This window comes from Oreochromis aureus, linkage group 23 (genome assembly GCF_013358895.1).
Source record: "Oreochromis aureus strain Israel breed Guangdong linkage group 23, ZZ_aureus, whole genome shotgun sequence".
Taxonomy (NCBI): Eukaryota; Metazoa; Chordata; class Actinopteri; order Cichliformes; family Cichlidae; genus Oreochromis; species Oreochromis aureus.
The window spans coordinates 44,391,974-44,418,996 of record NC_052963.1 but is presented as its reverse complement, the minus strand read 5'-3'; the positions used below and the strand labels follow the sequence as shown (position 1 = coordinate 44,418,996).

General features: G+C 42.4%; 1 protein-coding gene across 5 annotated transcripts; it reads left to right on the top strand.

Annotated features, from left to right (window-relative positions):
- Window positions 1-634: 634 nt before the first annotated feature.
- Window positions 635-26,268, top strand: abl2 (c-abl oncogene 2, non-receptor tyrosine kinase). 5 transcript variants are annotated; one of them, XM_031743401.2, is made up of 11 exons: window positions 635-1,378; window positions 14,001-14,129; window positions 16,411-16,706; window positions 16,828-17,100; window positions 17,352-17,436; window positions 17,569-17,746; window positions 17,914-18,098; window positions 18,192-18,344; window positions 18,615-18,704; window positions 19,054-19,236; window positions 21,285-26,268. In XM_031743401.2, the coding sequence occupies exons 1-11, from the start codon at window positions 1,162-1,164 to the stop codon at window positions 23,111-23,113; spliced, it is 3,618 nt and encodes a 1,205-aa protein (XP_031599261.1). In that variant the 5' UTR covers window positions 635-1,161; the 3' UTR covers window positions 23,114-26,268. The 5 variants fall into 5 exon arrangements, with proteins under 5 accessions (XP_031599261.1, XP_031599260.1, XP_039462946.1 ...); XM_031743400.2 differs by having other exon boundaries at window positions 13,998-14,129; XM_039607012.1 differs by lacking the exon at window positions 635-1,378 and adding an exon at window positions 11,446-11,950 and having other exon boundaries at window positions 13,998-14,129.
- The last annotated feature ends 755 nt before the right edge of the window (window positions 26,269-27,023 follow it).

Here is a 27,023-nt window from a genome sequence, read left to right as displayed (position 1 = left end):
GCAGACATTTTTAAGGAAGCTTTCACCCAGCTTCATGCCTTTACGATTTTGTGAATGAATTTATTATAGTGAAAGGCCAAATTGCATAAATCCTGTTTATTTGCATAAGAGGTATATTTTTGGGGGACCAGAGCTTTTCCTACTTACTGTGGTGTTTGTGTTCATTGTTATGTCTTCTGGCATTGAATCGACATAGGTATTGTGTCACGTGACATTTTTATGAATCATGTCTATTTTTGGATTGTAGACAAAGATCTGATTCATTCTTTGCGCATCATGTACAAACTGAAGAATTTAAATAAAATGAAAGTATTTTATTTACACCTTTTATTCAAGTGTATATAATAGCCCATGTGGAAAATAAATAATGTCTTTATTGTGTTGATTCACACGTTTAAATTTCAAATACAGGTATCTACGTATAAATAACCTCTTGAAATCTGAAGAATATATGAAAAGGTATGCTGTTATAACGTGCATTGACTTCAGATGTTTGAGCTGTATTTTTTTAATAAAGGAAATATATCCGTTTAATATTGATGAGTACATTGACTATATCATCTTGGTCATATGTTAATTAAACTTGTTAATCGCATTCTTTTAAAAGTGGGGAAGAAATTCTAAACTTTTTAGGTTTTCTACATGTCCCCTGTGGGGGTGTAGGGACCAGGTTGGAGCTGGGGAGGTGGAGGATCACGCTGACAGTGGATCGTGGATCCAGGCGAACCCCCCGCCTTGTGCAACACACATCTTCTATTCTGCGGTAAAGATGGCGGCGTCAGAGGGGGCGCGCAGCGGCCGGATAACGGCAAAACGATTCTAACTAGCTTCAGTTTGACCGAATATAGCCAACCGGGTGTCTTTTATTACTACTCGGATGCCACCCGGAGCAAGGAATTAGGGGCAGTCGCTGTCACACGCCGGGGTTGGGATTTTATTGTTAAAGGCAGGGTGGGTGGGTTTCACTGATAGCCGCTAACGTTAGCTAACGGGCTAGCTAGGCGAGCTAACACGGGCTAGTTTTACTTTAGCCCACTGAAAGAACGGCGAGGAGGGGATTGAGGAAGAGTATTCGGGCCAGGCCGCTCCAGCTTTGGGGGAATGTGAACCAGACGCGCGGAGGGGGGTTTGCTTGCTTCGTCCTCACGCCAAACTACCGGGATGGGACAGCAGGTTGGCCGAGTCGGTGAGGGTACATCGACCGGGCTCCAGCCACCACAGCCCCACGCGCCCCAACCACACCAAGGGAAGGGGAACCGGGGGAGCGGCGTCGGGAGGAGACCCCGGGAACCCGGCAGTAGCACCGGGACACCACCAGGCAGGACAGCTCCAGTCAATGTGCCCGATCCAGGCATCAATATATTCACGCAGCATTCAGGTAAAGAGAAATAAATACTTGTCAACCTACAAGCGGAGGTAAAATCTTATTTGGATTTTTTTTTCTTTTCTGCTGATTCGCTAACCGACTCCATGCTATTTGACAACGACGCGTTAGCGGAAATAGCCATGCCATCCAACATTAGCTTTCCATGCCTCATCCATTTTACTGTGTGTTAATTTCTCTATTGTTTGTGTATGCACAGAGAAGCGAGTTATTTACTGAATAGCGGTAACAAGATTGCCGTGATTTCACGCCAAGTCATGACTTTGTTGGGGCGTATGTATGTGATGCATGTCACCAAATGATCCGAAAAGAGGTCTACTGTTCCTAAAGAGAGGAAGAGTCTTCTGTGCTCGATTCAAGGGGTCATATCCAGAGGTTAACTTGTTTCCTCCAAGACCCCTCTATGTGATACCCTGTTTGGAAACACTGATTCTTGCCTCCGGTGGTTGACTAACAATTCCACTCCATTAACTCACAATAGAAACCACCTCAGGCTCACGTTACAGCACCTAGTGGGTTTCACATGCTCGCTTCTATCCTCTGTCTACTGTTACAACACGCTCAGCAAGATGACTGCTCAGATTGATCTAATGGGAAATGTGTCAATTATTTAAGTGACCTTCTGTGATTATATGTTGACACAGAGGAAACGTCAAGGTTTAAGACTATTCCTTTCTTGTTATACTGTTTTTGTCATGTCTGTCCTCAAGATCAGATAATACATAAGGTAACTCATGATTAAAAAAAAAAAGTAATGTGGGTTTGGGCCCCACAAAAAACAGAAGAGGTGCTACCCGTGTTTCAGCTTCAAAGCAGTGTATTCAAGTTGATATCTGCTTGCAGATCTTCAGTATCTTTCTGTTTTGAGTCATTGAGAGTCGGCGCGCCTTCTTCCTCAAAGCCCTCTCAGCTGGTTGCTTAATGAGACTTCTGGGGTTATAAGTAATGGAGGCTATAGCATATCCATTAGGTTTGCATGATCTCATATTCATTATAATGTATTTTATTCACAAAGAGCTTCTCCTAATCGTTTGCTCACACATCTTGATTGAACACTCGGAGCGTAAACTCTGTCAAAAGTTTGATGTGTACATGCTGCTGGCTTGGTTTCTCATTCGTATGTGCCCTACAATGAATGTTTACGTCACACATGCCGCATATATGTAAAACTGCTGGCATAACTCGCCTAGTTTTTTCCACTGATGTCCCAGACCAAACGCCCTCCCATCACTGCAGTGAGCAAGGACACATGGAAGGTGCAACCTTTTGGGAATGGAAAGCATTTTCAGTTCCTGGCTCTCACATCTCAAAAGTAACAGTTCTCAGCTTGAAGTGCATACACAGACAGGCAGACCCACTAAGTGCAACACCGCTCACTGTCGGCACTGTTCTGTTTTCTCCAGTGTCGGGGCAGGAGTAGCCTTTTTATAGCATCCAGGATGCAGTCACACAGCCACTCTGCAGAGAGACTGCTACTCTTCAAAGCACACAATAATAGAACAAAGACTCTTAAGTGAGGAAGCTTGGAACTGTGCTCTGTCTTTCACTGAATATAAAACTGCCTTTTTGCTGGTAGTCTATTCATGCGATAATGATACAGCATTATCTTACATTTTAAAGGAAGCCCTTTTGATTATTAGGAAGTATCTCTTACCGTTTAGGCTAAAACAAAAATGATTGCTAGTTTGTTAATAGCATTAGCAAATCCAATATATTTGCACTTTACAAGCTGAAATGTATGTGTCACTGGTGCGGTTTTAGTATGACCAAAAGCCACAAAGCAACTTGTTATTTTTGCATAATGTTTTGTGAGGTATGAAAGCTCCTTAAGTTCATATTATTTATCATTATTTTGTGGGAAAATAAGTAAATTATAAGTTAGTTATATAGTTTGAGATTGCTTATCTGTTCATTTGGACGTCAAAGTTGAGATGTGCTTGATTGATCCTATGTGGGAAAATTCTGGTTCCATTGCAGCAAAATTAAATGTTAATATATTGTATGAGTCAACCAAGTAGGTGAGGTTTTGCTTTTTTGCAAAATTGCTCTTTGATGTACAGTAATGTGCAAAAAACTTGAGTCAGGCTTAATGTATTTATATTTCGTTTCCAAGCAGCCAGATGTTCTTGTCATTTATGTTTTTTTGAAGTGTTGTTGAGCAATAGTGCTCCAGGCCTTCTGAAGGTTTTTTCCTTCAGAACTTTTCTTTGGAAGTTGGCTGCCTTGTCACTCATATTCAGTACCGTCCTAAGCATTAAGAGAAAGAGGTTTTTGTTTGTAAAGCTACTTAACACTGTCCTATGAGACATTCAGGAATACGAGGTACCTAACTCATAGGTACACATAACAAACAACTTGGCAAAGAACTAATTTTAAATTGTATCTTTTGGCAGTTGTAAAAACTGTTGTGAAAACAACCCCATTTCTGTAGTTAAGTCTATGAAAAATGTCAATGATAAAACAGTTGGACAGAAATAAAATTACATTTTTGCACCAACAAGGTGATTCCTAAAGAACTGTGAGCTGAAAAGTTGGGATATGTCAACATGGTGTGGATGTGGTGTTGGGGGTTTTTTACAGTCAGTACTGCATGGTGTAAAACCTATCTAGAAAGCGTCTGGCTGGTAAGGCCTTCATTATTTAGCATAACAATGTTCTCAAACACACTGCCAGTGCAATAAAAGCACACCTGGTTAGAAAAACCCACTATCAGGAAACACTATCAGTCATGGATTGGCCTCCTCAGAGCGCAGACCACAACATTACTGAAGCATTGTGGGATCATGTTTACAGAGAACTGAACAAAAGTGAGCCAGCATTCAAAGAATAGGTTTGAATATCCTTCAAGAAGCCAGTAAAACTATTCCTGAAAGCTGCTTAAAGTAATTACAGGAAAGCTTGCATAAGAGAGTTCAAGCTGTGTTGAAGAATAAAGTTGGTCATATGAAATACTGACTTTAAAGGTTGTTGGAACTGTATAAACTCTGTTTGTGACATATATCACATTTCCATGTATATTTGCAGGTTTCGGTAAACACCATTTTCATAGCAAAATATAAAAATGGCAGGTGTTGTGAGATTTTTTTGCACAGCACTGTAATGTTTATGTATGGCTTTGCCAGTCACACCAGCAGGACTCATGGGGGGTAGTAACATGGTGTGCTATCTCCTACAGTGTGGCGACCACAAGAGAGTGCATCTGAAAGTTTACTGACTAACCTACACACCCTTATAGTAGTCTGATTAGCCTAACAGCAGACACATTAGCCCAACAGCCAACATCTATACTGGATATACCCCAGAGGAATGTGCGTTTACCCTCGATTCCCACATTTGAAGTTTGTTCTCCATCGCTTTGCTGTTGTACTCCAACAGAACAGCCTCAGCATCAGTTCCAGTCAGTGCACGTCCACTAAGAGTGTCAGCAGTCATTGCACTCCTGAGATATGTATTTAAGTGTCAAACAGCTGAAGGAGCGCTTAGCACTGTTAGTAGATATGGGCAGATGTCATAAATGTAAGCCTCCATAGTTCAAGGTCTACATCACAATGTTAGCAGTACTAACCTTATGCAGACTCTCAGCCACGTCTTAAATGTTTAGGATGTTTTCAGTATTCAAAAATGTCTAAAATGACACGTTTGGTGATTTCCCAGCTGCTTATTTGCTTGCTAACGCACAAAAAAAGGAAAAAAAACAAAAACTCCAACGGTGCCAGAGCGGCAATTAAGCATCACAAAGTTTGACCAGGCAGTGACCCTGTATCCACTGACATTAACCCCAATTATCAGCTTTCAAATGTATTTCCATCACAGCATTCGTGAGAGTATGCAGCCGGAAAAAACAAAACCTCTTAAACACAACTGTTTAAAAATCCTAAAATACAGATTGTTTTTTAACTAATTGAAAAAGGTTTTTTAAATGTATGCATACAGGTTACACATATGCGGGATTATGGCTGTTGACACCACTGAAAGCTACAAGTTGCATTAATCCTGCTTCTACATAACAAACATTATACTTTATAACAGACTAGCATACTTCTTGGGTTTAATGATGCCTTCTTGAGATGTAATTGAAAGGTGCCAGTCTATGAGGAATGCACGTTTGTCTGCTGAACTCATGCTTCTGTGTTGCTGCCTGTCTTTCTCGTGTCAGAGGGTATTATACGTGCACATGCTTTCTAGAGTTTTTATCAGTATGCCACATTTGTCGTTTTAGGGCGACAAATGAGGCTGGGGCTGTTGGTGTAAATTGGCTGTCGATATGCTTGGCTCGTGGACTCTGTTTTCGCTCTGAGACATCTGTAAATTGCAGCTTTGGGCAGGCTTTCTCTTTAGCGAATTTAAAAAAGGTGACTCTGCCCTTGTCCCCTGCTGAAGGTTTCCTCAGTTCAATTCTAATGTGGCATCATTGTCTACAAATAATACCCCAGGAGAAAGACAAGCCGGCTTTAAAAACGCTAAGCTGAACGAGGACAAACAAGGAGCAGACTGCCTCTGTGCTGATTCAAAGAAAGCTGGTCAAACAGTCGCCTCTCAGGGTTATTGGTTCAGTTGCAGTATTGGTGAATCGGTGGCTGCAACATATTGATGGTCTCCCTCTTCAGCACTGTCAGGAGTTCAGAGATGTCATGTCTGCAGTGGGTTCATCTGATACACTGCAGTGGGGGGAGTGTCCTGTGCTCTTGTAGAAGAGTTGAATGTGCCGATAAACTGTGAATAGAATTTCTGATTCAAGGTTGTGCTGCAGTTTGTCACCATTCACAACACCTTTACACAAGATAACCTACATTTAAACGTGTAAAGAAACCCCACAGTCCTTCTGAAAGGTTTATAAATTTAACAAAATAACAGTCTGATCTATTTTTACTCTACACAGATCAGAGAAACTGGGACAGATCAGTAGATTGGATTTTTTTTTCTTTTAAACTGCAGTACTGATGATGCACATGGAGCCAGCTCTATCTACAATACAGTACTGGTAAATCTGCCCAGAGGAGATGTGAGATTTCTGGATCCAGGATTCAAGGACGTAAGCTGATTTGCATCACGGGTGAAATTAGATTAGAGGCAAATCTGCTTTTCTGTGGACTCTATGTGCTAAAACTCCCAACAACCAGGATAAGTCTTGCAGCAGGCAGTGCAGTATCCTGAGATGGCTGTTTCACACACCTCAGTGGCTATGGGGAGGATTTGAATTCCCTTTGTGAGATAATATCTTGGATTTAAGATAATATGTTGATAAAATAAGCTTCTTAGTCCTAATGACTCCCATTAACCACTAGGAGGAGCCATGACCACACCTCCTCTGGGTGAGAAATTTGGGTAAAACTGATGAGTCTGATTGTATTAAGTGCGATACAGCGGGTGCTGCACAGAAGCAAAGTCTTTCTGTGCAGATAATTTTAACACTGATAAATATGACTTATGCCTGAAGATTACATGCACCGTTGTGCACTCTCATGATGGTTGTGTGTTAAATAATTTATGTTGGTCTGTGCTTTCCTCATGCCAAAGCTGCTCTGTACTGCAAACGACTGAAACCTCTCTGTCAAGCAGACTGATAATTTGCTCCTAGCCCAAACTTCTGCTGACTCCTGGATGTAGAGACAGGCCTCGATCCCAAATCGGTCTAAGAAGAGTTAAATGTCCGTTAAATGTTAGTGCTTTACGATGAACAACTGTTACCACGCAGGAAAGAATTCAGTTAACTGAGTGTCAGCTATGATATTTGATAAAATTGAAAAAATAACAAAGTAGAGATTAAAAAAGAGCTGCCTTTTTCCCAAAGTTTTTGTTTGCTCGCTCTTCAACTCCCAGTTGCAGCCTTAAGCCTTTGCATCTGCTACCAGTTGGTGTTGTAGTTCCCCAAACCGCAATCCTAGTTTTTATTCCTTGGCCTCAACTCTCTGTGGCTTTTATCATTAAAGGGTGAGGATTAATCAGAACAGTGAGTGATTGGCAGTGCAGATGGTAAAGTCATCTCTTGCATCTGTCAGCTTAAAAACACCAAATGTTTTAAACTTTGTAGGAAGATCTAACCAAATTGTTGAAGTGGCTCCCAGTAAAATCAGTTTTCACTGCACTGGTGTAGCACTGGATATGGGTTACGAGCCAAACCCCTTAAACGCTGATTCGCTTAGTCCTCTGCTGCTAGCATTATCATCTCTTCTTAGAATGAGCTCCCTACTGCTGGCATTATCGTTGCTGCTTATCTTATCTTCTCAGCTGCAGGCTGGAGACTTGGCTAGAAATACACACTTGCACATGCTTACTGTAAGCAGTTGCACACTTGTATTTATGTGCTCGTACACTCTTTCTTCCTTTACATCCCTGCTAGTGAAGGTGTAATGTGGTGAAGCTCTTACTGCGGATTATGTGGTGCGTCCTTCTCTTTGCGCATAGTTGCCCACCAGCTGACCGGCCTATGAGAAATCCTTAATCTGTGTGCCTCATGGCACGGCTGTACTCCAATATCCTGTGTGATACATTTGATTACTCTAAGAGTTCAGAAGTTCAGAGGTTTTTTAAACATTGCTTTCAGAGATTTGATCTGTTAAGGATCGTAGGCTTAATTTTATATAATTATACTGCAATAAATAATATAAAATAGATAATTAGATTATGTTTAAACCAAGTAGAGAAACAATCTAACTAAGCAGTAAGCTGACAGGGCATATACATTATATGTAACCGCTCCAGTGGGTCAGTTTTGCAGCCAGGGGCATTTCCACTATATTGTGACTATGCATATAATGTGATATCCCCCTCGTTTGGCTCCAGTTGTTTCTTTAAAATGACTCAGGGTAAAGCAGCTTAAACCCACACCCTAGCACAGCTTAACCACACCATACACCGATTAGCTGTTCAGACATGAAGATTAGTCACCGGGTCCTTTTGTAAACACGCTGCAAAAACTGAAGACAAACACAGCAACGGTAACGAGGAGAGTGTACCCTTAGGCTTTAGAAAGTTCTGTCCTGGTGGTCACACCTCTTTACCCGTAAGAAGCTGTCAAAATAAACACCTTGGTCTGAAGTTTTGTATCATCCACATATGCAAGAAATTAATATTTTAATCCCTGCAGTCTGAGTTATTATTTTGTGTGTAATAATATGTATTTCCTTTATTGTAATGAGCATCGATTGGTGATGACTGGTCAGTTTGTGTCACTGAATCCATTTTGGAAGCATTATAGCATCATATGGCCCTCTTCTTCCCTGCTGTCACATTACAGTAGCAATTAGTGCTGTTGCCAGCACACCTAGAGGGAAGCACTCATACAACTCATTATTAACCCATAACAAGCTCCGAGAGGGGAGAGACGGGTCGAGGCATCAATTAAGGCTCCATTCCTGGATGATCCAACTGCTCCTTAGGCCCGTCCTGGTGTTCCACTCCCTTATTGGTGTGTTTGATGTAGCCATGGCGCTCTACATGGGCATGTAATGGATGAATAGAGAAGAGGCGCTTCCAGCAGGGGCCTGTAAGTGCATGTGTTAGCATTTACTCAGAGGGGTTTGCAACACCGTTGAGGGTGATGTAACTCTGCCGGTAATAACAAGAATGAGCTGTATGCGTAAGAGCATACATGCATCATGTATGTGATTATTAGGTGTATATGTAAGCAATGGAGCCATAGCTGATGGACTGAGCAACTGTTTCAGCAAGCAGAAGCTCCATGTTTCCATTTTATCAATTTCAAGTGCAGGGAATTCATTCCTGTGCCAACGCGCGCGCGCACACACACACACACACACACACACACACACACACACACACACACACACACACACACACACACACACACACACACACACACACACACGTGATATGTCATTAATGAGGCTATTGTCCTTTGTCTAGTCCTCATGAACAACAACTGACTCTCTGCCATTTCTGTGGATTTCTGTTGTCTGTTCCACAAAATGTAGATGGATTTCTCATAGTGCTGTTGATGTCTTAAAAACAGATTCATTTACTTACATAATGTTTGCCTTTTATTTTTTTCAGATTGGGGGGGTTTCAAACAGCACTTTTATTTGTAAACCACTTCAAGTCTAAATTGTTATTTTATTCAAAACTATGTTACTTGAAGGTTGTTACTTTATTACATAGTGTAGCCAACACACAGTGTGAGCAGTGTTTCGTGTCCTTGGCTTCATGTTACAAATGTGCCAAGTAGTTGTTATATCATTGAATCATTGACTAATAGTTTCCTCAGTCATTTTCTTGTTTTGTCAGTTAGAAGTCCAAAACCAGAAGCAGACGATCGAAACCTAAATAACAAACCCATGTTTTAAATTGTGAACTCGTTTTTGATAGAGTTACTGTAGGGTGAGACAAAGTACTGTAGACGTGCTTTCTGCTGTGTAGCAAGACCTTTGGGTTAAGAGTGCTAGTAGGGCACATGCCTTCCTCCTGCTGACTGTATATCCACTGGACAGTGATCTAGTCACACTGTACTAGGGAGCTGACATGTTTATTATCAGAGTTTCTCACCTGAATGGTAATGTCTAGAAAAATTCAGCTTAGCATCACATCTGAGACACTTAAGGCGTTCTTAACTTTGCTTAAAACTCGTACAATTAAACAGCATCAGACGTGTTGTGGATTTCCTATTTGATCCAGATGTTTAAAGGTATACATGGTAATGTGCTGTACAGAATGTAAAGCCACATGTCCAGGTCATTTGTGAAAGGCTTTTTCTTGACTTCAAACTCTCCATGAATGTCTTAGAAAGTCTCCTCTAATTCTGCAAAACATCATAAACTCTTGAGAGATTTATGAGGTTGAATTAAGAACTGGATAATCGTCGCTAAATATCAAAGGATAATCGGTGGTGCCAGGTTATAGCATGCATTTCAGCCCCCAGGTCTCTCTTTTCCAGGATTACGGAGTGAATACAGTGCAGGATCTGAACAGGCTTGTCAGGCTCGCATAACGTCTTGTGTAAGCGGGTCTCATCCGCAGTATTGTATAAGGGTTTTGTTCGCACTTCCTGCATTCAGCCAGTCGTTTATCTTCACACCGTCGTCACTATGTGCTTTGCAGAGTTATTCCTGGATGTCATGCTGCCATGTTTTGTTTTGCAGCAGCTGAAAATACCACCTTACCTCACTGGTCACAGGCTTAAGATACAATCAGCATTGTTTTTGATTAGGGTGTGCAGAAGATATTACTGTGTTGTTTACTACTCCCCACAAGGTGCTTGGCTCTTGAAGTGACCTCTTTATAGACACTTGTAGGCGCAAACATTCAAACAGCTGTTGAGACAGCCAGGGGAATGGTGTCATCACTGATATCTGTGCATGTGATGCACAGATATGTGAGTATGTGTGCTCTTGGTACAAGGGTCACCTCTGTCGCAGCTGTCTTGGGGGTGCAGGCTTGGCATACCCCACAGACACAAACACCCGCTCTGCAGCATTCAACACAAAGCCATAGTTTCTTCAGTGAGCACATGTGTTGCACATCACAGCACATACACTCACTGAGGCACCCGGACGGGCACACGACATACCCCGCGCTGGCCAACTGCTCGCTCAGTCAAACGTTTCAGCACACGAGGCCAAGAGCATGATTGAAGTATTTCATCATTTAATGTGATCGGGTTGAGGCCTTGGAATAATTAGTGATGGGGTTTCTTTTTCTTGTAACTGGAATTGAGATTTCTCAGATTGAGACCTTTTGACAAATGGCATTGTGTCCCTTTTTCATTAAGACATTCCTGGGAAGCGCAATCTGATACATAGATATGTAAGAGGAGCAGCTCTGACAGTTGGCTCAGCCTGACTACAGCAGTTGCAGCCATGATCGTTTATGCACATGCATCAGAAGAAAAGTGTGGGTCAAAAGGACCCCCCCCCCCAGAGGAACAAGACCGGCCATCTGCTGTTGGCCACAGCTCTCACACACTCCCCAACACACATACACGCACACATGGACACGTCCTTCCTCACTGCCATATACCCTGCCCTACCCCCAAACCTCTGTATATGCATGCCCCCCAACCACATGTCTTTTTTGCGCTCTCTCCCTCTCTCTCTCTCTCTCTGCCGCTTTTTGCCGTCTTTCAGAGTGGGTTCAGACTCCAAACATCAGTCATGGGTGTCTGTGTTCTCCAGATGGACTTTGGAAATCTTGACTCCCTTAGGCCACATCAAAGCTAGTGGGTAGATTTCAGCAGGAGGCTGGTATTCACTACGGTAATAACAGAAGTCGGGGTGGCTTAAGTCAAAGACTACATCAGTAAATAATTTGACTGGAGATGCCTTTGTGTCTCTCTCTCGCTCTCCGATTGCTGTGTGTACAATCTACATACTCCACAGTGAAGGCGATGACTTGGAGGGCTGCCTTGAGCTCCTCAGTCTCCATTGTCTGAGACACAGTTGGATTTTTTTTTTTAAAAACAGTTTGGAGTCACAGTGAACGAAGGGAAACGGCGTTTTTGTGGATACTGAGTCTTTTTGCCATCCAAGCCAAAGCAGAAGATGTACTGGGAACTGTGGCTGAGTCAAGTCACAGCTAGTGCTGCGTTGCAGTGCATGCTGGTCCGGAACAAAGGTGGGCAAGTGTTGTATATAGATATTGTTAGATACTGGAAAGTGTAGACAATATACAGCTGCATTGTTTGAGACAAGATTTAGGTTGTGTTTACAGCTTTTGCTATGAGAGCAGAGAGCTTTTCCCATGTAGACTGTGTACCAAATTATGAAGGCTAAGAATGGGGAAAAAAGATAATTTCTTGATGAATTTTTGCCAGCTTTGTGTGTCTGTGATTAAAGCATAGTTACCACTCAGTGTTTAAATTTGACTGGACTGCTCTGGGGAAATTAAGTGTTTTAATGTGGTTTAACTAGATAAAGCGTTTTCCTTAATCTCTCAGGCTTAATGATTAAAATATAGTTTTTCATCAGAACCTTGTCTACCAGAAGAATTGTGAACATCTGTGATTGTTCTCCCATTTGTTGTGTTTTTGTTAGTTTTGCAGACTGCTGATATTTGAAATAAAGACCAAATCTGTTGCTCCTAGGAATTTATAATTGTTGCATCAGACGCATCAGACAAAAATTTAGATGGTCTCTAAAAACTTGAGTCCCTTTTATTACTTCCTGTATAATGAGGTTGACTGGGCTCTTCCAGGAATCATGACGCTATGGTGATGATTGGACGGTAGATGGTGCGTTGGTGCGTGTTGTGTCATCTTGAACATAACCTGCATGTCTGTGATCTCAGTGGCAGTGCTGTTGCATGGCAGGATGGTCTGTTTCAGTAAATAGTTCAAAACAGCCTTTAAGTGCCAACACCAAATTGTTCCAGGTTCAAGTCCAAACGATGGTTTAACAGGACAGTCTGGTTTGACAGTCAAAGTGACTTTAGTGATGCTGATCCCAGAGGAGGAAATCTGCTATGAATCAGCTAGTTCCTTTGTTAAACATTTGCCTGTACATGTAGGTGACATCATGCGTTATATCACTTCCATTTATTCTCCTGCCATCATTTTGGGGTTTGTATTGCTTTGTTTATAAACATAAATCAGAACTGAAATCCTATACGTTTGGAAACTACAGCCTCCAGAATAAACTCATCTGACTCTGAATATGACTGAGATTTATTGCTTTCAGTTACAATCTCTATGTTTTAGAAAGCAATGTGAAAACCAAATTGGTTGTTTTTTCTCGCTAATTAAATTGTAAAATAACATTGTACAAGCATATTACATGGATTAGGCGTTGTTCTTATTTAACAAACGCATTTTTTATGTTTAAAGATGCTCCAAAAAGTTAAAAATCAGGGGGTTACTCGATCACTTTTGGCACACGACTTCCATACTCTTTGGCAAAAACATGCATGTAGCAGCTTCTCTGTTTGCTTTCAGTTTCTTGTACTGATGTGACTTTTCTTCATCCTGCTTCCCTTCATTCTACTCCCAATCCTCTCCCACTCTTTAAGCAGCTGTCCAGACATGCAGCAATGTTGGGAGCAGCTGTAGAGCACTGTACGTGTTAGCTACGCATGTATTCGTGTGCGTGTGTCATTCAGCCCCTCTTTATGTGCTTTCCCATCCCATTGGTTTAATAGCTCCTCCTCTTTTTTTCCCCTTCATAAATACAAATGCAAAGACACTCCCATCTCAGATTGTACCTGGCCCACAGCAGGCCTGTTTGTGTAGCTAGAGATAAGTGAGTTAAAGAGAGTTGGCCGAGTGAAGTGATGCTTCTGAGGTGCCTGCAAGCAAGCAGCAGTTTTGAAGATGAGTGGGCTGCTTTGAGTGGCCATAAACTCCGCACAGGTTTCAGACTGGGGACTCGACCTCGAAAGACAGGTAGACGGTCAGCAGGATGGGGTCTTAAGATTATGGAAAAACGTTAGGATTTTTAAATGCTGCTGTGCTGCTCTGCAGCTTTTTGTGTTCAGTTTCTGTCAAACGGGATTGTTAGCTGGCAAAATTCCTAATTGCAATGTTTTGTTTGGTTTTGTTACTGTATTTTTCATTGTAGGTGCCAGCCAGCAGTGGAGTTGTGATCATGTTGTTCTCCTGTGTGAATGAAATCTCTCTGATAGTCATAGTAATGTAATGTCTTTTCTTTTGCTTGTCCTTTCGTACCAGAAGCTCTGACAGAGGCGGTGCGCTGGAGCTCCAAGGAGAACCTTCTGGGCGCGGCCGAGAGCGACCCTAACCTCTTTGTTGCACTTTATGACTTTGTTGCTAGTGGAGACAACACACTCAGCATCACCAAAGGTAAACCCGAGTCTGAATTTGGGAAGGGAAAAAACTGAATAAGCTCTTTAGGTGGTTCATACTTTCTTACTAACTCCCTCGCTGCCACAACCTCTGGTTTCACAAAAACTTTAGTGCATTCTTTCTGTGCATCATCACTAAACATTGTTGCCTGGTTACAACAGAGTGCTTGAGATTTTTGTCCACATCACTGATCATTATACCCACACCTTTCTAAACAGCACTTGTTGCAACAGAGCGCAGGGATCAAGTTAGCACCACCTGGAAAGGTGTCGTCCAGTTATTCCAAAGGAATGTTCTGTGTCAATAGAGCTTATCTCATGACATCATCAATTATCTGATCTTCAGACACCCACACATGACCAGCTCAAGTTTTATATGCTATAGTTTCCACGCTGAATAATACCTGAAACACCAGTGATGCTCATGCTTTGCCATAATTACAGATTTCTTATTTGCTCTGCCTCTTAATGCACACACTCTTTTAGTCCAGACCTCTTTTCTCTCATTCAGCAGCACTTAACCACTCATCCAGTTCTCCCCTGGGCAATAAGCTTAAAATATCCTCATAATATTTTTCAGACATCCAGGCTTCTGTCACCATCCAGTCTAATGTGTTTAATGTGGCAGCGCGTTAATTATCCATCGTTTTAAGACTTCCATGGCAGCTGCCTGGGATGGAAATGATGTTTAGACCCTGACTCATGGAGTAAATCTGCGATTCCTGCCCACATGCATGCACATGTGCGCTCCCAGGCTCCACTTCTCTCTTGCTATCTATCCCACTCTTTGCTCTGTTGCATGGAAAACACCCAGCAGGCCTCTAATGTTGTGTTAATATGAAATCGGCTTGACTGTAATAATAACAGGTGGACGAGCGCAGCACGCGGACGCCGGTCACAGAAGGGGTCTTAAGAGGCCATGTCTGGGGCTAATCATTGTCTCTTCTCTGTGCCAGACCTGACTAGGCTAGGCCAGACCAAAGCCCTGCTTCAGGCACATGTGGCTCCCAGTGTGAGGCAGCAAGACAGTCAGTGTTTCCACTCCTACAAAACTTGGGCACACAAGGCAGACACACAGGAGACCAGTGGATTGGTGGGCTGGATATGGATAACCATCTTTGTTTAATGTAGTTCTCCTGATTGCTAGTACACTGTGTTTAGTTTTATGAGCTAGCCCTGCAGCACTGGTTGGTTGAATATTAATATGACTCTAACAGCACTCACTGTAGCTATTTTAGTTAAGTGTTTATTGCACTGTAGTGCTTAATATGAACAGCCTATTACACAATCCTTGTATCTGCTATTTCTCAAAGTTTAAACTAACTAATGATAGCCCAACACTATGTTCAAATCAACTTTAAGCCTGTGTTTAAAAAATGACAGTAGCATTGCAGGAGGCACCGTGGTCGTCTGGCAGTAATGTTCCTGTTTTGCCAAAGCAAAGAGTCAGAACAGTCTGTGTATTTCTATCCTTCATGCTGTGATAGAAGATAAGCATTGCAAAATCTTGTTTGTGAGTTTTATAAACTTCTGTCCACTTTCATCTGCTTCTGCAGCCGACCTCCTGCTTCCAATTTTATTGCACCAGCAAAGCCCCTTGCTTTATTTTAATGCCCCCTAAAGACCAACACAGTCTGTCATGATGAAAGATGCTGAAAGGTTAATGGATTAGTGAGTAAACTTGGCGTTTTAGTGGAGGGTGAGTGTAAAAGATGGATAGACTCAATATCCTCTTCCTTTTATTTTGTTCTACAATCACACCTAACCTACATCTTCCCTCTTCTTTTCCACACTAAGCTATTTTCTTTTCCTCTAAACCTCTGTCCCACTGGCAAGTCTGATCACCGCTCCTTTCAGTATTTTGTTGTGCCTCCCGGTTAAAGTATCCAGCACATCAGCCTCTCCGCTCCCTCATGTCTCTCGCGCTGACGTCAGAGGCAGACAGATAGAGACAACACACCAAGTCAGTACAGGCCTAGTTTTGCCTAGCCCTCTGTGACAGATATGATGTGCACCCAACCCTTTTTTTGTTCCATCGCTTTTGATGTCATTTCACTGAGGGGCGAGTCATGCCCATGAAACCTCTTCTTTCTGTTTGACCTGTTATCCAAGTATTACAGCAGTGTAGTGACTATTTGAACTAGTTGTCTTTCATGTTGTGTAACAAAACAGACAACAAATCAATTAAAACAGGATTGTCTAGATACCGATAAGCTGACTACTCCTTCATTTTAATCGGCACCTTTTAATATGTTTGCACAACCCACTCATGTGTTCAGGTGAGAAGCTGCGTGTGCTGGGCTACAACCAGAATGGAGAGTGGAGTGAAGTGAGGTCTAAAAACGGTCAGGGATGGGTTCCCTCCAACTACATCACACCGGTCAACAGCCTGGAGAAGCATAGCTGGTACCACGGGCCCGTTTCCCGCAGCGCTGCAGAGTATCTGCTCTCATCACTTATCAATGGCAGTTTTCTGGTGCGAGAAAGCGAGAGCAGCCCCGGACAGCTGTCCATATCTCTGCGCTATGAGGGCAGAGTGTACCACTACCGCATCAACACAGCCACGGATGGGAAGGTAGAAGGATTGGGTTTAAATTATTGAACAGGCTTTGTGGACAGACTCGCTCTCTTCATGATCTTGACTATTTTTTTCTTTTTTTCCCCCCTTATCCACCTTCATGCTTCCTCCCCATCAGGTGTACGTAACATCTGAAAGCCGATTCGCCACTCTGGCCGAGCTGGTCCATCACCACTCCACTGTACCTGATGGTCTGGTCACCACGCTGCACTACCCTGCACCCAAATGTAACAAGCCCACAGTGTACGGTGTGTCACCCATCCATGATAAGTGGGAGATGGAGCGCACAGACATCACCATGAAGCACAAGCTGGGAGGAGGCCAGTATGGGGAGGTGTATGTCGGAGTGTGGAAAAAGTACAACCTCACTGTGGCTGTCAAAACACTAAAGGTTCGAAGAGCAATTAATGCATGTTGACTATTTGTTTATCAGAGATTGCAGCTGTAAAGTGTCACATTTTCATATTTGCAGCTGTGAATTATGGGGCATGACCCAAAAAATGATCACAGATCACCACCTGCAGGTGGACAGTGGTATTACATGTGATTAAGCCTAATGTTGCTGCACCATTTCCCATTTCTGTCCAACCCACTGGTTTTAACAAAAATGGTTTTCTTTTGTTTCTATTTGTGCAATGACAGGAAGACACTATGGAAGTAGAAGAGTTTTTGAAAGAGGCGGCAGTTATGAAAGAGGTTAAACACCCAAACCTTGTTCAGCTGCTGGGTCAGTATTTATGAATACTGCTAAACCCCTTTTTTCCATTTTGAATATAAATTATAATTTTCCGTGCCTTTTTAAAACATACTTGCTCATGTTTCCTTCAGTATTTATTTTAAACCAGTCTGTCCCCCACAGGTGTGTGTACGTTAGAGCCTCCATTCTACATTGTGACTGAGTATATGCCACATGGCAACCTACTGGACTACTTGAGAGAGTGTGAACGCGATGAGGTGAATGCTGTTGCGCTGCTATACATGGCCACGCAGATCTCCTCTGCCATGGAGTATCTGGAGAAAAAGAACTTTATACACAGGTAAGGGGAGTGTGTGTGTGTGTGTGTGTGTGTGTGTGTGTGTGTGTGTGTGTGTGTGTGTGTGTGTGTGTGTGTGTGTGTGTGTTCATGCTGCTTCTTTTACTTGTCTAATATTTGACTTGTCTTTTTCTAATTGTCCACTTTTTCTTGTTTTCTTTACCTCTCAGGGATCTCGCAGCGAGGAACTGCCTGGTCGGTGAAAATCATGTCGTGAAGGTTGCCGATTTCGGCCTGAGCCGGTTGATGACCGGTGACACCTACACCGCCCACGCTGGGGCCAAGTTCCCCATCAAATGGACCGCACCGGAGAGCCTTGCCTATAACACCTTCTCCATCAAGTCTGATGTCTGGGGTGAGCAGTGCAGCTTTGCCAGCCTTGTTTTGCCGTCTTGAACTAATTTTCAGTGTGCTCATCTTTGATCCTCTGAACTCATTTCTCCGACAGCTTTTGGAGTGCTACTTTGGGAAATTGCCACTTATGGCATGTCTCCCTACCCGGGTATCGATTTGTCTCAGGTCTACGATCTCTTGGAGAAAGGCTATCGCATGGAGCAACCTGAGGGATGCCCGCCCAAAGTTTATGAACTCATGAGGGCATGTGAGTGCATGTTTTTTTTGTTTTTTTTTTTAACTGCCTGTTGTTGCACCACATTTCAGAGACACGCAGGGAGTGCTTGTCTGTACAAGTTTGAATGAAGTGAAACAGTAATTATGTGTAAATTTGCATAGTGCCTTTCAAGAAACCCAAGGACGCTTTACAAAAGAGTATAAATAAACCAAAGTAAACAAAGATTGATGGCTTGTTATTGTCTCATTGCTTTCATGTAATAAAACCTTTCCCGTCTTTGTGTTTGTGTCATGCTGTTAGGCTGGCAGTGGAGCCCGTTGGATCGACCTTCGTTTGCAGAGATCCACCAAGCCTTCGAAACGATGTTTCATGGCTCGAGCATTTCTGAAGGTACAGGAACGTGCAGCTTATGACATGTAGCCTCTAAACCTGCCTTCACTGTGACTCTAAAGTACATGCACTGACTTGGCTGATCATGCAAACTGGGTCTTATTTAGCCTACTGACCTTTAGTAACAAGGCTTTAGGTAATTCAGTTAAATATGTGAGAGTAGAAGAATTAAAGGAGAGAAAGAACAAGTGAACATGTACAAACAGGAGTTTAACAGTCTGTGGAATCTTTTTTTCACTCTCCTATATTCAGGTTTGATTGGTCAGTAAACGAGCAGCGCGTAGTTTGTCGGATTAAAGTAGTAACTGCCCCTTAGTTGAATGCTTTTTTTCTTCTTTGCACATTGCAGAGGTGGCAGAGGAGCTCTGTAAGACAGCATCCTCTGATCACAGCGGACCGCTGCAGTCTTTCAGTCATGATATGCCCCTGTTGCCTTCCAAATCTCGCCCACTCCACAAGCACACAGAAAACAAGGAAAACATCGAGGGTGGACTGGACGGCCGCACCGATCACAGCACGCACGGTCACTCAGGTACAGCCAGCCGTGCCCATGTCACTGCCAACCAGTCGGGTGCTTCACTTTATGATTCTGCAGGTACGCCGGAGGACACTGATTCAGAGAGTCAGCTGCAGCGACGTCAGGCCCGCCGTCTCAAAAGAATGGCTGTCATTTTCCCCGACAGCTGATCGATAACCATTGTCATCTGACATCTGTCATTCATTTGGCCGACCAGCAGCAAAAGCCTGCATGCATTCATTGGTCAGCATAATTATGTCTAACTGCCTGATCGTTTAAGTATGTTTGTTTTTTTTAATCACCCATGAAGCTTGCAGACACTAAATAAGCATAAATAACCCACAAACAAATAAATATTCAACAATGAAATAATAAAAGGAATACAGCATGAATGCGCTCTTTACACGAGGGTTACAAATGACGTTCTCGTCTCTCACGATTGCAGAGAACATCTCCTTTATAGTAGATTTGGTGAACATTTGTCTGTTATCCTCAGACTCTTGTGAGCACTTTTGTCCTGCCTGAGATTTAACAGCCTCAAGTTTCCTGTACAGCTGTATTTTTTTTTAATTGCATTAAAATCAAATGTTTTAAGCATCCTCAAGTAAAAAGACACCAGCACTACGACGTGATCCTCAAACTCTAATACAGTAACCTGTCTTTATGTTCAAATAAACAATTGCATCTTCACTGTGACACAGTCATCATCTGATTAACATAAGCTTTTGTTTATTTTCTCTCTTGGTCTATTTGTGCCATTAATATTATTCCTTCAACGCAATTAATACTTGATGATACATCAATACTTCACTGTTCACTCACTCTAATATTAAATGTACATAACATTGTCTGTTATTTTAAGTTATTACTTATTTATTTGCTTTATGTTGGGTTTTTGTGTGTTTGTCTGGTGTGTAAAATGGTCTGTCAACCCTTCGTCTCCGTGTACCTTTCTTCACCTCCTTATGTGACTGTGTCAGTTTTGTCCTGATGTGGTCGTACTTCACTAAAACAAGGTGTGAATAAATATTTTGGTTCACTGAAATAAAAATCATATCCACGTGGGCGAGGGCGTTGATGCCTCTGTTTACCTATGTTTGTTAACTAATACAGGAACTAAGTGGAGCAACCACAGTTTGGAAGTTAAATGTAAATGAACTGAAAGAAAGCCAAATATGATTCTATAATAAGTCCTTAAGCTTTGGTCCATGAACTTGTGTATTCACCAATAAAGAAAAGAAAAGTGTAAAAGAGTTTTTGTTGCACAATAAACAACAAAACTAAAGTCCTTTAAAACCCCATTATGGTTCATCACTGTTACTCTAAAAGTGCCTATAAGGAAATAATCGGTGCACAAACATTGAATGAACATCCTGAATCTCAGCATTTCCTCTTTCTCTGTTTTATTTTTAAACGTATACAATATTCATAAAGAGAGGGAACTGTGTGGGGGCTATCTGAGGTTTATTGCTTTCCTATCTGCTGCTTCACATCACACAGGTTTTCTAAATGTAATGAAAAAGCGTTTGCAGCTTCCTCTTTCATTCGTTTCACTTCATCTGCTTGTTTGGTGAAACTGCCCAGCGTTCTGTGCCAATTTAAAGGTCAGCAGAAGTGTAACACAAATGCAGCTTCCTCTTTGAGCGTAGCGACAGAGCAGCTTTCTGTGTTAGAGAAGTTGTGCAGTTTCTGTTGTTGTTCAGTCCCTGAAGTGTGTTCATTATCTTTTAAAACAGCAGCTTGTAAATCGGTGAATTACTGTGTGCATTTCCTTGACTGGCACAGGCTCAAAAACAAGTCTGTTCACCTTCTGCGAATGCTTTTTCTCAGCTTGTGAATCCCAAAGGAGGAAATATGGAATGAGGGAACAGCCCATCTTATTACAGCAGCATCAGCTGCCTGACATGAGTGACATTGATGCATAGATGAGCGAGACAAAAAGCAGTTTTTCATTATCGGTCTCTGTTAAGCTATTAAGCAAGCTTTTAACAAAGATACTTGTGCTCCTGAGTTCAGTCGGTCTGATATGATTGTGATTCCTCCTCTTCCTCTTTTCTTTCCAGGTTGGGCGTCGTCTTTGCTCGGAGGGGACAGCCGATCAGGCAGCTCCCCAGCCCTCCCCAGAAAGCAACAGTCAAGAGATAAATCTCCCAGCAGCCTTTTAGAGGATGCACAGGATGTGGGCACATTTACGCGAGACCGCAAGACTGGCTTCTTTAGCTCATTTATCAAAAAGAAATCTTCCTCTTCTTCCTCGTCACCGTCTTCTCAGCACCAACAGAACCTTCCAATGCCACCCAAGAGAAGCAGTTCCTTCCGGGAGATGGAGACACAACCTCACAAAAAGTACGAGCCTACACCCGATTTCAGTGCTCCTCCTCCCCTGCCCCAGTCAGACAGTTTAGGGGGCTTTTCTGCGTCTCCTTCCCACTCACATGGGGAACCCATCCAGGCACAGTCTCGCTGCTGCGGGGCAGCTTTTGGACAGAAACCCTCTGGGGGAGGCTTTGGTTCACAGGTGACAAGTGGTAGCAGTTGGAGTGGGCTGGCTGGCTTTTTTACCCCTAGACTCATTAAAAAGACCCTGGGGCTACGGACAGGAAAGACATGCTCCACAGACGAGGGTGGAAACATAGTTGGTGGGCCTAAACCTTTCCCTAGGTCCAATTCTACCTCCTCAATGTCAGCTGGGCTGCCAGATTTGGAGCGCATGGCTCTGACGTTACCCAGGAACCGCAGTGCTAAACCGCCTCTGGAGAGGACTGCCTCAACAACCTCTCAGCCAGAGAACGGGGCTGCACGGCCATCAGAAACTCTGCTGAGGAGGATGGATGAGGGGACTGCACAGATCAGGGAAAGGCCCAAAGCCAAGCTACTACCCCGGGGCACTGCTGTAGGGGTGAGGGCACCAGGGGTTGGGGGGGAAGGTGGGGATTCGGACAGCCTGTCCCGAGTCAGGGAGGGTAGAGAGGAGAGTGGAGGACTGGACAGGCAGCAGAGTTGGACATCTCCTTCCAAGTCTTCTGGCTTGAGCATGTCATCAGCTGCAGCAGGTGGGCCACCTCACAACCACAAAGTCCCAGTCCTGATCTCTCCCACACTGAAGCACAGCCCAGGTGACGTGCACCTGGTGGGGCTAGACTCTCAGGGGAACCGCTTTAAGCTGCTGTCTGAGCACCAAGCAGACCGAGACAGGCCACGCCTCGTCAAACCCAAGTGTGCGCCGCCTCCTCCCCCTACTCTGCGCAGTCTGCAACACTCCTACAGCGGCGACGGAGAAGAGCAAGTCGGAGGAATGCCTGTGGAAGTAAATGGGGACACATTAAAAGGTCAAAGGTCAGGGCGAATGTCAGGAGGAATGATGACAGGCAGACCATCAGTGCCACCACCACAAGTGCCTCCAGCTTCTTCCGCTTCCTTTTCCTCTTCTTGCTCTGCCACCACAAACACAACCCCCACTAAAATGGCCAATGGGGCCACCACCACTGCCCCCTCGCACACAGCACCGTCTGCTGGTTCCAAAGTGGCACTGCGGCGAACTAGGCAGCAAGTGGAGAGGGCGCCCTTGGAGCGGGTTAACCGCGAGGTCTTGCTGGAGTGCGCGGAATGCCTGAGCAGCGCACTCCACGCCAGCTCCGAAAGCCCCTCCAGCAGCCAGGTTCTGGACGCTGGCCATCAGCTGCTAGACTACTGCTCAGGTTATGTGGACTGCATCCCTCAGATGAGGAACAAATTTGCCTTTCGAGAGGCAGTGGGGAAGCTGGAGCTCAGCCTGCAGGAACTGAGAGCCTCGTCGTCAGGAGGTGGGGGGTTGGGTGGCGTGGGGTCCAACACTGTACTGGATAACCTACACAGCTGTATTAAAGAGATTAGTGACGTAGTGCAGAGGTAGCCACTGTGACATCACAAATCGCCACCTCTAACTACCCAACAGATCGCTTTGATTCCTTTTTATGTTTGTTATCTCTGCAGTACCTCACAGTATCACCACAGAAAATAACTTCTTTTTTTTTTTGTTTACAAATCAGTTTGATAACATGCCAGTGTGGACACTAATTTTCCTCTAACCTGTACATATTGAGAAATAATATACCAAACTAAATTCAAGTCGCACCATAAAACGTTTCACCACAACTTCTTTACGTGGCCTTGATGTAAAGGCGTGTTTGCTGCCTGAATGTCGTGTGTCAGCTGTGTGTAGCCAGCCAGCAGAGTAGGTAAAGCTCACTCTGCTTCCCCTCAAGTTAAACTCCAGAATTGTTTTACAAATATGTAAGCGTACCGTTTTCCTCTGTGTCTGGAGAACTGAGTGATCGTGAGCCATTTTGGAAACTACATTCATGTGAACTCCTTCGAGGTACGAGGGGTGGTGGGGGGGCGTTCTCATAGGCCAGTGGACAAGTGTAAAAAGGTTATAAATAACACCCACACCTGTTTTTCCCTTGTGTGGGGTTAAAGTCTGGTTTCTTTTCTGGGGTTTTTTTAATAGTTACCGTGAAATTTCCACGTCCAGCTAATTTAAATAAAAGTTTCAGTGATTGCCTACAAAAGTAAACGTGCATTTGACAGATATTCCCCGCAGCTCTGAAACATAATGAACGAACACGGGCCGTCACTTCACAGAATTTGTCTTTGCTTCAGTGACTGATGTTCACACCTTAACGTAGTGCCACAAAAATGGGGAATCTCCCCAGCCCCTTGAAGCATTTCATTAATCATGTCCAGTTATTCTCGCACGCTGCTTCGTTGTTTTGTACGATGGAGCTGAAACACGTGGAGTGAGGAAAGAGAGCACAGGGTAGCACATGAGCAGGTGAACTGGGACAGTGTTTTTATAAGTGTCCTTCTGAGTGTGGACAGTGCTGGATTCCCTGTAGCCTTGTCATGGCCTCAGTGCCTCATTCTTCAATGTAAGAACGCTGCGAAATGCAGAGACCTACTTTACACTAATCACACAGTACTGAGCTCTCAACAAACTGCAGTATGTCTTCAGCACATGAGCAATTTGTACATTATTTGGTTCACAGAAAAATGCTTTTTAGAATGTCTATGTATGAACTTGAATTTTAAATTATTGTTGTTTGGGGGTTTTTTTAAAGCACAGACCTATTTTAAAAGAAAAGCTATGTAAATATTTGACTTATTTCATTTCCAGGAATCAAAAGATTTATCTGTGGTCACAGCATAAAAAACAATGTTTCTGACTGAAGAGATGTATTTCAAGACTGAGGCCCATCCACCCAGATCTGATTATCTGCTTTATGAATGTATTCTTCTGTTCTCAGCCTGGTTGAATGTTCAGCTGCGTGTCTCTTTAATCTCTTAAGGTGCCATTTTTTTTTTTTTTTTTTCCCATTTAATTTACTGGCCCATACTTTATTTTGATCACACTAAATAAGTCCAGAGATATTTGCTCTGTTTTTGAGCACAAGCAGAATTGTGTACAGCACATACACAACTTGTATTATTTTCCTTTTTGTTTGTTTACTTGCTTTGGTTCTCATATTTATGTACACTGGATACGGCCTCGATCTCATTGGTTCATTCACACATGCTCTGTACATGTAAAATTGTAAACACTGCTGCAAGTCTGTAACACTTTTAATGCCTTTCAATGGCATGTTTTTTGTTTTTTTCTAAATTTTGTGGTGCATTTCATTCTTTATTTTTCTTGTTATTGTGCGTCAGTAAAATTTCCCTTTTTTTCCCAAACAAGATGCTTTTAGACAAGCTGATTTTTGTGCATTTTAAATAATATGAAATGAAAAATGCCACCTTTCTTCACAATTCTTGGTGCCTTTTTGTGAAACAATTTTTACACTGTCACTGCGAGGACTCACAGAATGTTCAAGTCCCTTATTAAAACTCACATGCGTTATGTTTCAGTTTCAATGACATTGTAATCCTGTCACTGCAGTGTCGGTTTCTGTCATTTGGAGGTTAACAGCCAGATGCCAACATGTGCTTTCTGGCTATATTGGATATTTGCCAGTTGGTGTCAGCATATGTAATAAATGCATTAAAATTTAGAAAGAAGAGATGGTAGAAACACCCTTCAACCACATTATGATTGTTGATATTCCATATTTTGTCCACCAGAGGGTGCTCTGCGACTTTCGGCAACACAGCGTAAATGGTAAATGGCCTGTATTTGTATAGCGCTTTACTAGTCCCTAAGGACCCCAAAGCGCTTTACACATCCAGTCATCCACACATTCACACACACACAGATTACCCCAATAAACGTTAGGGAATTTTGTTTTTAGTTCTGTGTGTCTGAAAGAAAAAATATTGGATCAACAGTTGTGTCAGTCGGACTCTATTTGGAAAATCTGTAACTAATCGGGTTTATTTGTGGCTGTTAGTGCGGTCACACAAATATCTGTCTGATCTGATCACACTTCAGTCTAAAACCTTTAGAACTGACAAGCAGTTCTAAAGGTTGGCCTTAGTTTCTCTTTACTTTCTGTGTGAATTCGCCTTTTTAGATGGTGAAAGAAAAAATCCTGAAATCATGCATTTCAATTCCGAACAGTTTTATTTATTTTATTTTTTAAGCATTCAGTCGTTGATTGTCAGCGAACTGATTTCGTACCAACTCACAAGCCTGATCTCAAGACCAATGCTGTTTAATATTTAAACCTGACCACAAACTTTCTGCTCATTCTCAGTCCTTTACATTGACTTTATTTATGTTTTTTGACTGCATTAATCCTGTAGATCTGTTTATTTTGTCTTCTCGTGTCTCCCTGTTGTGGAGTACAGCTCTGAAGAACGTGTGTACGTATCAATATACCAAAGGCCGCGTCTTCAGTTGTATGAGTGCAATGTAATGTAAAATCAACACACAGACACACCGTAATGAAATATGTGAAACTAAACAGGGATGAAAAATGGCAGATGTTAACATTAACTTTTTTATTGTACAAAATATATATTTTGTGTTTTGTTTTGTTTTTTATTTAAAGCTCACATTATATTACTGTGAAGTTTTGCTTATCAGTGTTAAGCCTATTGTAAATAATAAAGATATTGATGAATACTGTTTGGTTTGTGTGTTGATGGTTTATTTGTAGTAAATTTCAAGTGGACCAGACGATATTAGTATCACAGGTTGACACTGTCAGGGCATTAACTGATTGTTTTCCTAGTAAATACTCTGCTGGTTATTATAAATCAAATACAAGTTGAAATATTCAGATGTTTCGTGACCGTATAAAACAGAAAAAAGGATTCAGTGAAGAAGACCAATCTTTTCCAGTTATACCATCCATTTTCTTTACCAAGCCATACAGTATAAAATGCTTAGCATTAAAATTTTAGGATGTTACTTAATGTATTGTCTTGATTCAAGAATGAGCAAATCAGTTGATAATAATAATAATAATAATAATAATAATAATACATTTTATTTGAAAGCGCCTTTCAAAACACTCAAGGTCGCTGTACACAGTAGTGTATAAGTGACTTATCCATTTATAGACACATGGCAGAAATTTAAAAAAAAAATGTGTGAGATCCCAAACATGTTTTAAAATGATAAAATGTGTGAGCTAAGAGGTGGAGTAATTTTGAGCTATTTGCATTTAATGCTACTTTATACTTCCACTCCACATCAATTCAGAAGAGAATATTTTACTTTTTAGTGTGTAGTAAGTAGTTAGTAGTGACTCTAATTTGTTCATGTAAATTGGGACTCTTCTTCACACACTGAGGTTAATTATGGCGTTCCACAGGGTTACATGCTGGAACCACTTCTGTTTACATTAAACATGCTTCTCTTGGGCAGTGTGATTCAAAAG